This window comes from Plectrocnemia conspersa, unplaced genomic scaffold (assembly GCF_051122295.1).
Source record: "Plectrocnemia conspersa isolate PC_06_02 unplaced genomic scaffold, ASM5112229v1 ptg000010l, whole genome shotgun sequence".
NCBI lineage: Eukaryota > Metazoa > Arthropoda > Insecta > Trichoptera > Polycentropodidae > Plectrocnemia > Plectrocnemia conspersa.
The window spans coordinates 27,013,556-27,027,500 of record NW_028277174.1 but is presented as its reverse complement, the minus strand read 5'-3'; the positions used below and the strand labels follow the sequence as shown (position 1 = coordinate 27,027,500).

Here is a 13,945-nt window from a genome sequence, read left to right as displayed (position 1 = left end):
ATGAGTCGCGGCTTATAGTGTCAAATAAACAAGACTTTACTAGTGGCAAGCTCATGGTTAAATTATTGTGAATTTTGTGTAAAGTAATAATTATCTTATAGTAGCGACTGGAGAAATGAAAGCAGATCAATCTTTACTAAAGATTGAATAGAGAGTGAAACATCCATTTTTTATAGCTTATAAGCCTATTGATTTAACAGTGAGTCTTAGATTTCATAAATCCAGCAACAATGGAATTTATAAATTTGTTTATTTTTAAATGATCGGTAATCTTAAAAGCGACTATTTACTGTTCGCAAAAAATATATAACGGCAATCTCTCTAAAAAATAACTTTATTGCTGATTTATTCTTAACAACAATTTTGGGCAGGTCGCTAAAACGCCGTTATTCTGCACATACATACATTTAAAATCATTATTTTTTATTTGTGTATTGGATTTTATATTGTTAACTTAATTGCAACGCGAATAATCACCACAGTTTTATCTAACAAAAAATTCTGACCGCTAAAATGTGTCTAAATTTACTAGACCCTCACACCTACATTTCAAAAAATTACATATTTATTAATAGCCGTTCACATTGGCCAGACGATCGAGAGTAGAAAAAGCGAAGAATCTCTCCTGACTCTAAGAGTGTAAATAAGCTTGAAACATGGCGAGCCAAATTCACTTATGTTTAAACACTTTCATGTAGAACTTTTACTTGTCAGAACTCGATACTTTTATTCACTTTGCATCTAACATGGAACACATGCAAACTCGAGCCAAGCGGAGCTACGCCATGCATCAAGAAAGCAGCCGCTTCTCTTTTCACGTCAGACCTAGTCACTGACCCATGAATTCAACCCGACTATGTTGTGAGATTATTATTAATTTATATTTAAATTACTTTTTATTGATACACTAAGCTAAGAAACATTTTTTCGCCCCTTACTTTTTTTTTGACTTAACGAATATTAATGTTAAAAATATTGAATACTGCTAATATAATACTTTGCGCCTCTAAATTTTTTCACCTTTTATTGCTTTAATCTTTGATTTAATTCTACCTAATCTGTAATGAGAAATATTTATATAAAATAAAATCTCTTTCCCTGCGAGCAAAGTTTATGTATATTTTTCGCGGAACAAAATTTGATACATACATAGATATATCGAAAATTGTTATTTTATGGATACTCTACACTAGGTTACTAACTTGTGTTCTGCAAGAATTTTGCGGTTTCCCACAAAGTTCAGTAATACATAATACGAGTAGGGCTGTTTAAGCGCTCCCTATACACCTATATAATATATAATATATCTATATAGAGTTTGCGTTTTCTGTTTGCACAGTAACTAAATATTTTACATCGATAACGTAAAGACAACGATGCTTCTTACAAAGTAAGTACTGCACTTCCATAAGAGTCTCATCAAATTTTTGAAACTCATAAAACCATTAAAGATGTTTGATAAGAAAATATTGAGAAGAAATTAAAAATATACCTTTCTCACAAAATTCATTATATGATTGATTAAAAAACTACTCATTTTATTTTGTATTTATTTATAAGTATAAAATCTTCATGTTATATTATTTTTTTTCGATATTACTACAAAAATGCTACTCTACGAAAATGTAATAAATATATTTAAATGAATCAAAAATTAAAATAAAATAAAACTGGAATGTTTTAGCTTATTTACTAATACTTTTTCGAATGCTGAAGTATCGATAAAATATTAAAAATAATATAATTTAATAAAATTATCTATTTAATTGACAACAAAATTTAAAAATATATAAAAACCTTTTAATAAATATTAACTAAAGGTATTATACAATACAGGTGTATATCAATGGTGTTACCAGTACTAAAAATAAACTGTACAAAATTAGTTGAGAGACTTACAGAAAAAAATCTACTGATACTATATTAATTAAGATTCCTGAGAAGCAAACAATTTATTTTTTTATTATACTGTAGACATTGCGAACACAAGAGTGAGATATATGTATTAATTTGGATTAAAAGATTAAGTAGAAAATGTTTCAGAAACTTATTTTCAATAATAAAAACACAAAGTTTTATATAAATTAAATGCTAACACAAATATTTCCAATAACAAAAATTTATATTTTCTAATTTAATTTAGCTTAATTCTTATAATATCTTTAGTAGCCTATTTATGAGATCCACAGCTTGATCCACAAATACATTTTCAGTAATCGAACGAAACAGAACATGAAAAAACGTAAATAATTCCATTAATGATAAATTTAATAAAATAAATGATCAGAAAAACAAAGTCAGTAAAAATATTTTTTATCAGTAAATAAATCAGATTTTGCTCAGTTAAATAAAATTAATTCCCCATAAATATAACTAATTGATCAGTAATTGTTTGTAACATATAGGTTTTTGCTTTGAAAAATAATCTATATACGATACACTAAAAAAAAAAATATTAAATTTATTATTTTTTGTTAATTTTTTAACTGTTGCTTGTATTATTATTCCGCAATTTTCTTTGAAAATTATCACAAGTGCGATGGTGCGTAACAAGCAAGTCCATCGTAAACATTTTCCTTTCATCAATGGTGACATTTTACATTTTTACCCAAGAAGGGGACATCAAACACCCACTCCAGTCGTCCATTATGGCTATTCTCTCTCAAAAATAAACCCAGCCCTCGCAAATTAAGAATATGGGGCGGACGCTTTCATATTAATCAACTAATTAACTCGACGTCAACCTTTTCACCTTACTCTACACACAATATTAAAAACGGTCTGTATTATCATACTCGTAAACGTTCGCGGTCTCATTTTATTTATTTACGATTCGGACAAATATTATTACGCCGGCGAATATTACCACCATAAACTTTGATTTACCGATTCGAAGGTGTATCGTTTTTACCGGTAGCCATGTGGTAAAAGCCGTAAAATAAATATGTACTATATGAAGCTTGAGGCGTTCTAGATATCGAGCAATTCCAAAACAAATAAACACACTGCAAACGGATCCGCACAATGACGTGCAATTATTTCGCTAACACCGTGAAACTATTCACGAATGCCCATTGAAGTAAGCGCTCAACTTTGTATTTTTAACAATGGATAAATTTAAAATACTCCACTCGGTTATAGTAAGTAATTCAACGTAAATGTATAACGTAATAAACAATAGAAATGTAACAAGATTCAACATATATATTTATTTATGACGTGTAATATATGTTGTAATTAATCATCATTATTTATAACCATAACAAGGTTCTCGCTCAATAAATTTTATAATTATCATCAAATTTCAAGAACTAACGGAGTGTAATAGAATTCGAGGACGGCAGAAATATTATAAAATAATTATTATAACAGATTTTATTAATGAAGTATAAGTTTTAAATTTATATCAATATATATAGGGTATATATATAGGGCAACACAGTATAAATCAAAATTAAAAGAGGTCTTCCATAACTACGATAAAAATGTTCTTACGTCAACAACACAAAATGTGTTGAAAATTAATGCCAATATGTAACCAGAGAGAAAAATCTGGCATAAAAAATAATGCAGCAACGAAATCATACAAATATTTAAAACTACAAATTACTACGCAAAGAGAAAAAAGATTCAAAGGGAGAAAAAACAACGAAGCGAAAAACACACACACATATTGAATAGCTCAGAAAAATCAATAACAGTTGATTTTTTTCAGAGAGAATTTAAGCCAAGCAACTGCATGTGTAAAGATAAAGAAGGAACGATCATACTAAAGCTCTAAATGTCTTAGATAGAACTGTTAAATGATAGAGAGAAAAAATCTGAACAAAAAAACTACTACTCCCTTATGAACCCTCTCTTATTTAATTAAACTACATTTTTTTTAATTGAATTATTCAGAATGCATAATTGAAATCAAAAAGTATTATTAAGTACTAAATATTAATAAGATTAACCTGATTTATAAAACACATACATTGTCAAGCTAAATTGACACTTTAACGCATATTAATAATTAAAACAATAAAAAAATATATATATTAAAAAAATAAACAATACCCTTATAATGCCGAAAATAAATGACAGTTCGCTCTTTATTTCAGTGAAATTATATAAGATGAAATATATTTCATATTATATGAAAATCAGATAAATATGACAATAGATATGACACTTGAATACGAAAAGTACAATGAATCGCTTCGAAAATGTCGAGGCGGTAAGAAAAAATGCTTCGATTTGGGAAAATATAAAAAAATATAATAATGTATTTTCATAATGAAGGTTTGTATGTTTAATATTTCATGTGTAGTGAAAGGGTGTCAAAAACTTTATCGTGTTTGTTTTTGGTTCAACAAAGTTTGCTACGAAATTTCACCCGCAAAGAAAATCTTAGAAATCGATTAATATAAGCTCGATGATATAAAAACCTATACCTTAAGAAAATAAGAAATTTATAATCAATAATAATATTATTATAGATGTATTTAATAATTCAGCGCTTAAACTTTCTGACAAAAATAAAATGTCTTTTAGTGATTTAGCAATAAATAAATGTATACATATGTTACAACACTAAAAAAAAAATTTCCTTATTCGCGAAAATTTTGTAGCCTATAAACTAAATTGATATGTTTTTTTTTAAATTTTATTTAATGTTATTAACAATTATTTCCACTAACTCATGAAACTAATATATAGTTTATAACATTGCTATTGTAAACATTATATATACTTCCTATTGAAAATTAGTTAAAAGTGCTAACAAAATTAAAATCTATAGGGTTTTATAACCAATCCTTAGAAAAAATGTCAATTTATATGTAATAATATACTTAAGCATAAGTATAAATCCTTTTTTAAAGAGAATTTCACAACTTACTTAAAAGAAATAAACAAAATAAAATTGTACCGCTCTAAATTATTGTGATAAGATGATCATATTTTAACTAAAGCTTTTGCTTATTTAATATTTACAGGCATCAAATTGCTTTTGACTTTTTTCCATATATGTATGTACACAAAAAATTAAAAGATTTTATTTAAATTAAATATGTAATAATATATAAAATAAAATATAGTTTTTTAAAGAAGACCAATAATCGTTGGCGTATTATTTGTTGTACAATATTCGTTAAAACATTAAATTTGTAAAAAACGGTATTTTAGCGGCCTGCCTAAAAGGAACAAATAACAGAATAAAATCGATACCGAGAGTACTTCACGCTAATTATGAACGAAATAAATACAAAAAAATATAAATGTTAATAAAAACTATAAAAATAAAATTTACATTTTTGTTAGACTTACGTAACTCAAAACGCAAACACATGACAAAAACAGCTAAAAAAACTAATAACATATTTTAAATACAAAGATAGATGAGTTTAGCTCATAATCATTTATATTTGTCAAAAGTTCAAGGAAAAATCTGATCATTGTCCTTTTCCCCTTTTTTTGATTGCATAAATATATTTTATTTAGATATAAATAATTAGCTATATTAGCTAAACAAAAATTCAAATTGACTTCAAAGTCACACTCTTTCGGCTTTAAAACCAAAAGTGTTGACCTTCTGACTTAACACAAAACTCGAAAGCATTATTTATTCAACCTTATACAAAGCTCTAAAAAAATACTATTGAAACAAAGAAATATTTGTAGCGACCGTTTGTTATCCAAATGTAATAACGATGTATATCGGAACCACTTAAACCCTTTAAACACCGGCGACTTTTTAGTAAGTCATCTGTTATTTCTATTCACGGGTCAGTATCTCTTTTGAAAAATAAATATAAAATACTTGGTTTACGGATAAATGAAGCTAATACAATAAACTTTATTAATAAAAAAAATAATCAACAAAAAACGCACCAGTAAGCCACTGGCGTTTAAGTGTTTAAAGAGAGAAAGTAAGCCAATAAATCGAAAAGAGACTGCGTCACCTCGTCTATCTGAGAATGATGATACTAGAACACCCCTATATGACGTGTCGTCGAGGGTCTGCGCCCTTGGATAATTAACTGTTTTATGCTTTATTAAAAGATATACAAAAGCAATTGTATTTGCCCAAAACTATGGATTAAACCGCTTATAATAAAATGTATAGCTACATACTTATAATTTTACATTTGTTGAAGGTTTATCAAAGATCTACTAACACCGATTAATTTTCACTTAGACCTGGATTAAAAGACCCAAAGCTTTATAACATATAGCTTTGAATATGTTTCATATACTAAGTATTACCACATTTTCATAATTGATAATAAACCTAATATAAATTACCGTTATAGCTCGGGGGTTTTTTACTCCAATATAAAAAAAATAAATCACTTTCCAATTAAGATACACAAAATTAAGCAGTATCATATGATATTTTAAAATAAAAATATTATTTTTGCTGAAATTTTTCGCAATAAACATTTTTCGTGACCTTTGGAAAATATATTGTATTTGGGCTAGAAAATTACTTTTCTTTATTAAGAACATATAAACTAATGCTTCCGTTATTGTTTTCTGAATCTATTTCTATTCCTTCGCAAATTGCATCACAGACGTCTAAGCCTTTCAATTCACCAACAAATTGCATATTCACATCCAAATCTAATATTCCACCACTATTCATAATACGTTATGCTTTCAAGTCACAGAATTTCTGCTCGAGCTTTCATACGTTGCCTTATTAAATTTAAAATGTTATTTTCTTTGCATTGTAGCAATCCGTAAAACATACTTAAAAATATTTACCTAATGCATATTCACATACTGGTCCGAAAAAAACGTGGACACAGCCGTCTGCATAAGCATCTATGGCGGATATAAGAGCGTAAGAGGCATCGCAGTGATCATCGTGCTGCATCCATGTAAGGGTCAAGTTTTCTGGAAGAAGGCTTAGTCGACGAATTTCCTCTTCGGCCAGATCAAGAACTGGCATAACCTGAAAATAAAACCCATCTTTAATATTAAATTTCGTTTATAATATGTCGATTCATATGGCTTTCTCTGTGTTTATTACTATATTAGAAGCAAAAAAAAACACTGCAATAAGTATATGAAAAAAATGAGTTTTGATACAAATTTAATTTATTTAATCAAATTTTAATCATTCTATTTTAGCCTCCTTCAAAACTGTGTTACACGGCTAAATGTACTTAATGAATGTTTAGAATTTAAGATCGTTAGAAAACGTAGACAAGTTCACAAACTTTTAGTAAGAGTTTGAAATTGTGTACGATCTTCTCCTCGAGATTTTCATGTATGCGTCGTATAATTTATATGTACTATGTGTATGTATACTTGATGTATTTAAGAAACAAGGAGAATCAAAGAATAAATCCGTGGGTGTAGTATAATGACAGAAAGACATTTATACTTATGCTTATTTATAAAAATGGCATATATATGTACTTAACTAATGGATATATGTATATATGTAATATATATTTCATTTGCTACTAGAGAATTTTATATATGACATTTTCACATAAAAGCTTAGAATTATTGTTACCAACTAATGTTTATTTAAGCTTACTTTTCGTTAAACTACACAATAAAGCTGTCTTACGAGGGATAATAATAAACAATAAATAAAACCCTAGAAAAACTGCGATAATGTAATAATTATCTTCCCTCGTATTATTAATTCCATAATATATATTTAAAGCTTATAATTAAGCACGATTATTAGGTCTAAGTTAGGTTTTGGACTAATATATTTTAATTAATTAAAAAGTTTATTCATTAAAAATTATTTTAAAACACACATTTTAGTCACTCGTTTTTATTTTTTTTCATTATTTATTATATATGGTAGCTAATTTTAAAACCACTGAACGATATTTAAATTATAAATATATCTATTTTTAGATCGTCTCAATAATCCTTGATGCTCTTAATAACTTAATAGACGATTAAAATTATAATAGCGCTCCTGTTTCCAATTTGTATTACCAAAACTGTAAATATGCTAGACTTTATATGACGTTTAACTGGCAGATCTGATAAAACTCATTCTACGTTACTTTTCCATCGTCTAAGGAACCAATTATAAATAATAGGACGATATTTGATATTGACGCAGAATATCAAAGCGGCTCTAACAGCATTTTAACTAGTTAATTTTTTTCTAAATACCACAATTATAACTTTTTTATGGATTAGATATACATTATCAAAATACGTAGTGTCTAATTTTTGTAACGATTTTTTAACAATATTTCTGTAGTAACCAATTTTTCGAAACGAATATAATAAATAGTTTTAACATATATTTAAACGATTTATTAGCTAGTATTGACAAATATATAGTTATTCTATTTTTAAAGGCATTTACAGGCTTTTATCTCCGATCGCGTAAGAAGTTATATATACCTAATTAAATATAATTATTTAGTTTTTTATATCCAATTATTACTTGTATATTGTGATTGTTTAATTTAATATTATATGTGAGAGTGTTATATAAAAAACATTAAGATCTAAAAAATTAATAACAGAATAATACATGTAGACTAAATATACATCGTAGGAAAATGATGGTTAATAGAGATAACGTTAAAAATAAAAACAACCAATTACAAAATGATGGCAAGATTTTTTTAATGAAATTGGCACTGGCCACTAAGACAGATTTAAAACAGCAGCTCAAATTATTTTAATATATAATTTATTGTGCGACCTTGTGAATTACGCTGTTAAAAAGTTTCCCACGGTGGTATCCCATTTTAACAAAAAAATTTTTTCATGAACGGTTAAAATGCTTTACCCTTTTTATGATTAAATAACATGAGTTCATCTTTCTAATTGTTATTAAAATAGTAGTTTAATTGATATACATACATTTAAAAGCACTGCTGGTACTATTTTAGCAGATTTAAACTTACTGTTTTATAATTTTGTTAAAATTCTACTCATCGGTTATATTTATTTATAATATATGAATGCAAAAAAATTTAATTTGCAATTTAAAAAGCAGGGATTAAAACATGATCCATTAAATTTTAGTCGTCATTTAACGAGGGACTAAAACGTCGTACTTTAATTTAAGACCAACCCAGATGCTTAATTATGAATTAATAGTTAACTTCCCCTAACGAGATTTCGATTGTGTTTTAATCTAGGAACATCATTAAATAAAAAAATGCAGACGATGTGAAAAGGGGGCAATTGAAATATTTTGTATTAAAAAATATTGAAAGATGGGAGAAGATCTTATCTTTAGAATAAATTAATATTTTAATTAATCATTAAAATAAAAATGATCAATCAAAAGTGATTTATTTGCTTCTTTAAAAATCAACATTTATTTCGGGATATTAAAAAATAAGAGCGCAGTTCAGTACATTATTTTTAATAACACTAAAAGTCATTAAATATTTTTATAATTTGCATATATATTTATATATTTTTATCAAATAATTTGCACATATATTTATATATTTTTAGAGAAAAAAACTTTTATAATTTATTAAATTTACAATTTCAGATTTTATTCAAGAACTTGAGCGTCGTTGTTTAAAAAAAGATGATTAAATATATATTTTTATATGTTTCTTATAAATTAGAGAATTCATTAAAGGATTTTTTATTTTAATTAAGAGCCTTGAAAGAGCCATTAGACAAATCAGCTCCGCCATAAGAAATGAGAGATATCTAAAATGTAGAAATATATATATATATATAAAATACTTTTAAATTAATTGAAACGTTTTTCATTTTACAAATAAATCATAAAATAAACAATGACAAGCGGATGACTTAAAATCGAATAATAATAACAAAACAAATAGGGTAATATATCTATCGTTAACCAACAATGAGATATCATAATATAAAAGTGAGCTATTGTGATATCTATATTGAAATACTCAGTACCCATCGAGATGGAAAATATTAGAAAATGATTGGAAATCTGAAATAGCTATCTTAAGCGGTCGGAAAACTTTTTACTATAATATAAGTATTATGTTCATGCTTTTAAAATATTTCGTTATAAAATTTAATTTTAACTAATGATGACTAAGTGAATTTTAAATATTAGTATAATATTATTCCAAAGTATTACATAAAAATATTATTTAAATAAGGAAGGTAAACATTTATCATATCTCAACCCGTCATCTTGAATATGAATAATGCATAAAAGGTATTGTGAGGTGAGATTAAAATAAAATTATTTTGTAGGTAAAATATAAGCTAGGGTAAAAAACAAAATTAAATAAATATTATGTATTTGTATATTTAAAATATATATAAATATATATATACATATTTTTGTATGTATTATGTATATTTGTATTACAAGTTAATTAAAATCAATTGAAAGGAAATTATTCATTGGTTTTTTATACACATGTTTTAATAATCTAAACCTCAATTTCAATACAAATAATTCAGGCATATTTGCTTTCATCAGGTTGCCTAATTAAAAAGACGCGTTTATTGTATATTTGGTTTATATTATATGTAATGTTATTTCGTGGAAATGCGGTATCTGATATTGACATTCGCGACGTTAAGAGATAATAGCTATTTTATGATTAATAACGATAAGGAAAAACGAATAAAATAATATACAGGTAATCAATGCGTTGTATAAAAAATTATTTAGTTAAAATTATCATTTTTATATATATATATATATATATATATATATATATATATATATATATATATATATATATATATATATATATATATATATATATATATATATATATATATATATATATATATATATATGTAGCTATAGAAAAAGTTCCTAGATGAGTTTGTTACTTATATGAGTATACTATATTTCAATACGTGTGTTAACTGTTATTAACACTGTGTAATTTATTTTAGTTATTTCCAGTGATATATATAGTTAATGGTAATTTTATTATTTGTACGTTATACTACAAAATAATAATTGTGAAATCTTAAGGGCAATTTTAATAATCTATTAATAATTTTTAATTTAGAGTTTTGGTCTAATATTAAAGTTTTAAGGGGTTTTAAAAAAGTAAAATTATTGATTTAAGAATTACTACAAAAAAGTAATACTAATAAATATTATTAAAAAAATGTTATCAGCAATATGTTTTGCAACTAACTTAGTCATTTTATTTATTGTACAATTATATATCAATATCAGTTCTAAATAAAACCTATTCAAAAAACAATATTTTATGATGTTAAAATTACATTAAATGCATTTTTATTTTTAAAACAAACCGTCAATATATCTCACGAGATTCAGAGGTGTTTAAAATATTTTACTTTGCACTAGTTTATCTTAAGCTATATATAAATAAATACGTTCCCCATTTATTTAATAAATTATTCCTAAATGATATTTTATAACAACAGCTTTTTCCACAACATTAAAAAAAAGATTCAAAAGATGCTTTTCGATAAAAAAAAATATACTACTGATCGCTAGAAAGCCATAAAAATAAGGTCAAGCATGACACATATAATCCTGTAAGAATATTGAATACATATTTTCTCACCGTGGACAAAGATGCTTTTGTTGAGGTGTTTTTTGCCAGGATCACGGCCGCCTTTATCTCGCATTTTCCCGTTTCGTTGCAAATGAATTCGCATGTTCTCTCTTCTTTCTCTTCCCTGCATCCAGCGTGGACCATTCGAACTCTCACAAGGACCATAGAGCAAACGATCAAAGTAGAAAAGAGTGCTGAAGCAATTTTCAACTTTTCACGCGCCATCTGCTTGAGCTTTCACTTCACTCGTCGACACATTTCACTTTGGCGTTATTCGAACAGGAGAGTGATTCATTTAGAGACCAAGATTAATCACTTCACAGATGTTCACAAATCGTTCCTGAACCCTCAGCGCCACCTGAAACAACATAATAAATGGACGTTATTTTTCGCATTCAATTTAAATAGGATTAGGCTAAATAAACCTTGATGCGTAAATTTAACATCAATAAATTGTATGTATATTTGTGGTAGTGGCTACTATAATTAGATATCTATTCTTGTGTGCGTCGATATTTCAACTTAATACAAAAACAATCCGTTTGGAGATTGCTCAATGAAATGTAAATTTTGATTGACGACTAACGAAATAAATACAGAAGAAAATATTATATTTAAAGTGAAATTAATTTGCAATTTTTCGAAATATTTTGAGGTTTTTATAAAATTATGTTTCAAAAAAACTACATTTAAACTAGATAAAACTATTAGAAAAGTATTGTATACATTATTTATAATTGTAAAACCTGTATTCCACGTAAATTGATATATAATTTTAAAAACATATAGTCTAGTTTTATAATATTAAAAACCTTACCTAAATTTAAAATTATGATATTTCGTTTACTGTTCAAGACTTTTATTTTTAGAAGAAAATTTGGTAAAAATACCTTTGCGATTCAAAGCAAAGTATATAAATATATTTAAATAATACATAAGTAAATAGGTTATTTGTCACAAGTACAAGCTAACGAGATTATTGATTTAAATTACATGCATATCTAAACCTCTTAATTATTTTTTACCATAGTCTTTTTTTAAATTATGTTAAAAAAAAAAATTGTAAATATAGATGAAAAAAAATCGTGTTACAAAGGCTTTGTAAAATTTAAGTTTAAAAACTACATATTTATTAATCAGTAACAGATAAACGAAACGTTTACAGCTATCATTTTTATTTTTATATTTCTTATTTTACATTAATTAATTTATAATATATTTACATGAGTTTTTAAAACAAGTTTACCATTTATATAATACCAAACCTAACTTAAGTTATTACCTTAGTTTATGAATATTATATTAATTTTAAAGCTTATGACTTACATTTATAGAGAAAAAGTTTGTTAAAATATATTTACTTTCATAATATTGCTGATAAAAATTAATAAGTAAATAAATCTAAATAATACATAATGTATGAAAATGGATTGTTAACTTCTAACATAAGCACAGAAAAATATTCATAAAAATAAAATAATATAAATAATGAATAACAGTACAATCTGTACTAAAACTATTTTTGAGGTTTTCTAAAAAAATATATTTATTTATAAATTTACGTCTTACGAAAATAATTTCTATATCTTATAATATATGTATACAAGTATACATTAAATTAATTAATTTATAAAAATAATGCATTAAATTATCAACAAAAAGCAATATATGGGATAAAAATATAAAAACAAAAAGACAGTACCTCACCTTATATTTTATTTATTTTTATTTTTTCGATTAAATTTAGACCATCGTGGCCTAACAGGTTACCCCAATGCGCCACGATGGTCGAAAGCAAATTATAAATTTATAAAACATAAAAAAACGTATATATATAAATAAATATAACAATACTTAAACATAACAAAAAAAATTATAAAATATTAAAATTAAAAGATATAAACCGGATCATATCCTCGTAGATAACATTAAATAAATCAATTTTCAATGCCAGCGTATTAAGGAGCCGTATGGCCACAGCTATAGGCGAGTCGGCAAGTGCGGATGTCCTAGCCCTAACTGCCATCAAAAGAGGTCTCGATCGTGATTCTCGAAAATGTTCCGGAACCCAAAACTGGAATTCCTCGAGAATAGCTGGATTGTCGACAGCACCTTTTAGTAGTTTGAAAAAATGCTTAGCGACATACAGCTTTCTGCGAGAATTCAGCGAATCATATCCCAACGCTCCTAAAAGAAAGGCGCTGGTATATAAGAACGGATAATAACCAAATGTCCTTTTGTAAAGGTATCTTAAATACCTTTTTTGAATTTTTTCTACTAAAAGGGAATATTTGGCTATTCGGGGATTCCAAATTATAGATCCCGATTCAAGAATGCTACGAACTAAGGTGTCATAGAGGATGCGAATAACTGACGGATCGTCAAAGTGAAAGGCATTCCTCATAACAAAGCCGAGCATCTTGGAAGATTTATCACAGACGTCGTGTATGTGTAGAGAG

The 13,945-nt window shown here is 26.1% G+C and overlaps 1 protein-coding gene across 1 annotated transcript in view; it reads right to left on the bottom strand.

Moving 5' to 3' along the window:
* Positions 1–13,945, bottom strand: part of LOC148231218 (atrial natriuretic peptide receptor 3) — a 46,365-nt gene that overhangs the window by 25,053 nt on the left and 7,367 nt on the right. The window contains exons 2-3 of the mRNA XM_088195913.1: positions 11,496–11,844; positions 6,751–6,940 (exon numbers count right to left, since the gene is read on the bottom strand). Coding sequence (XP_088052039.1) covers positions 6,751–6,940; positions 11,496–11,711 — 406 coding nt within the window. The 5' untranslated portion in view covers positions 11,712–11,844. The remainder of the gene's footprint in view (positions 1–6,750; positions 6,941–11,495; positions 11,845–13,945) is intronic.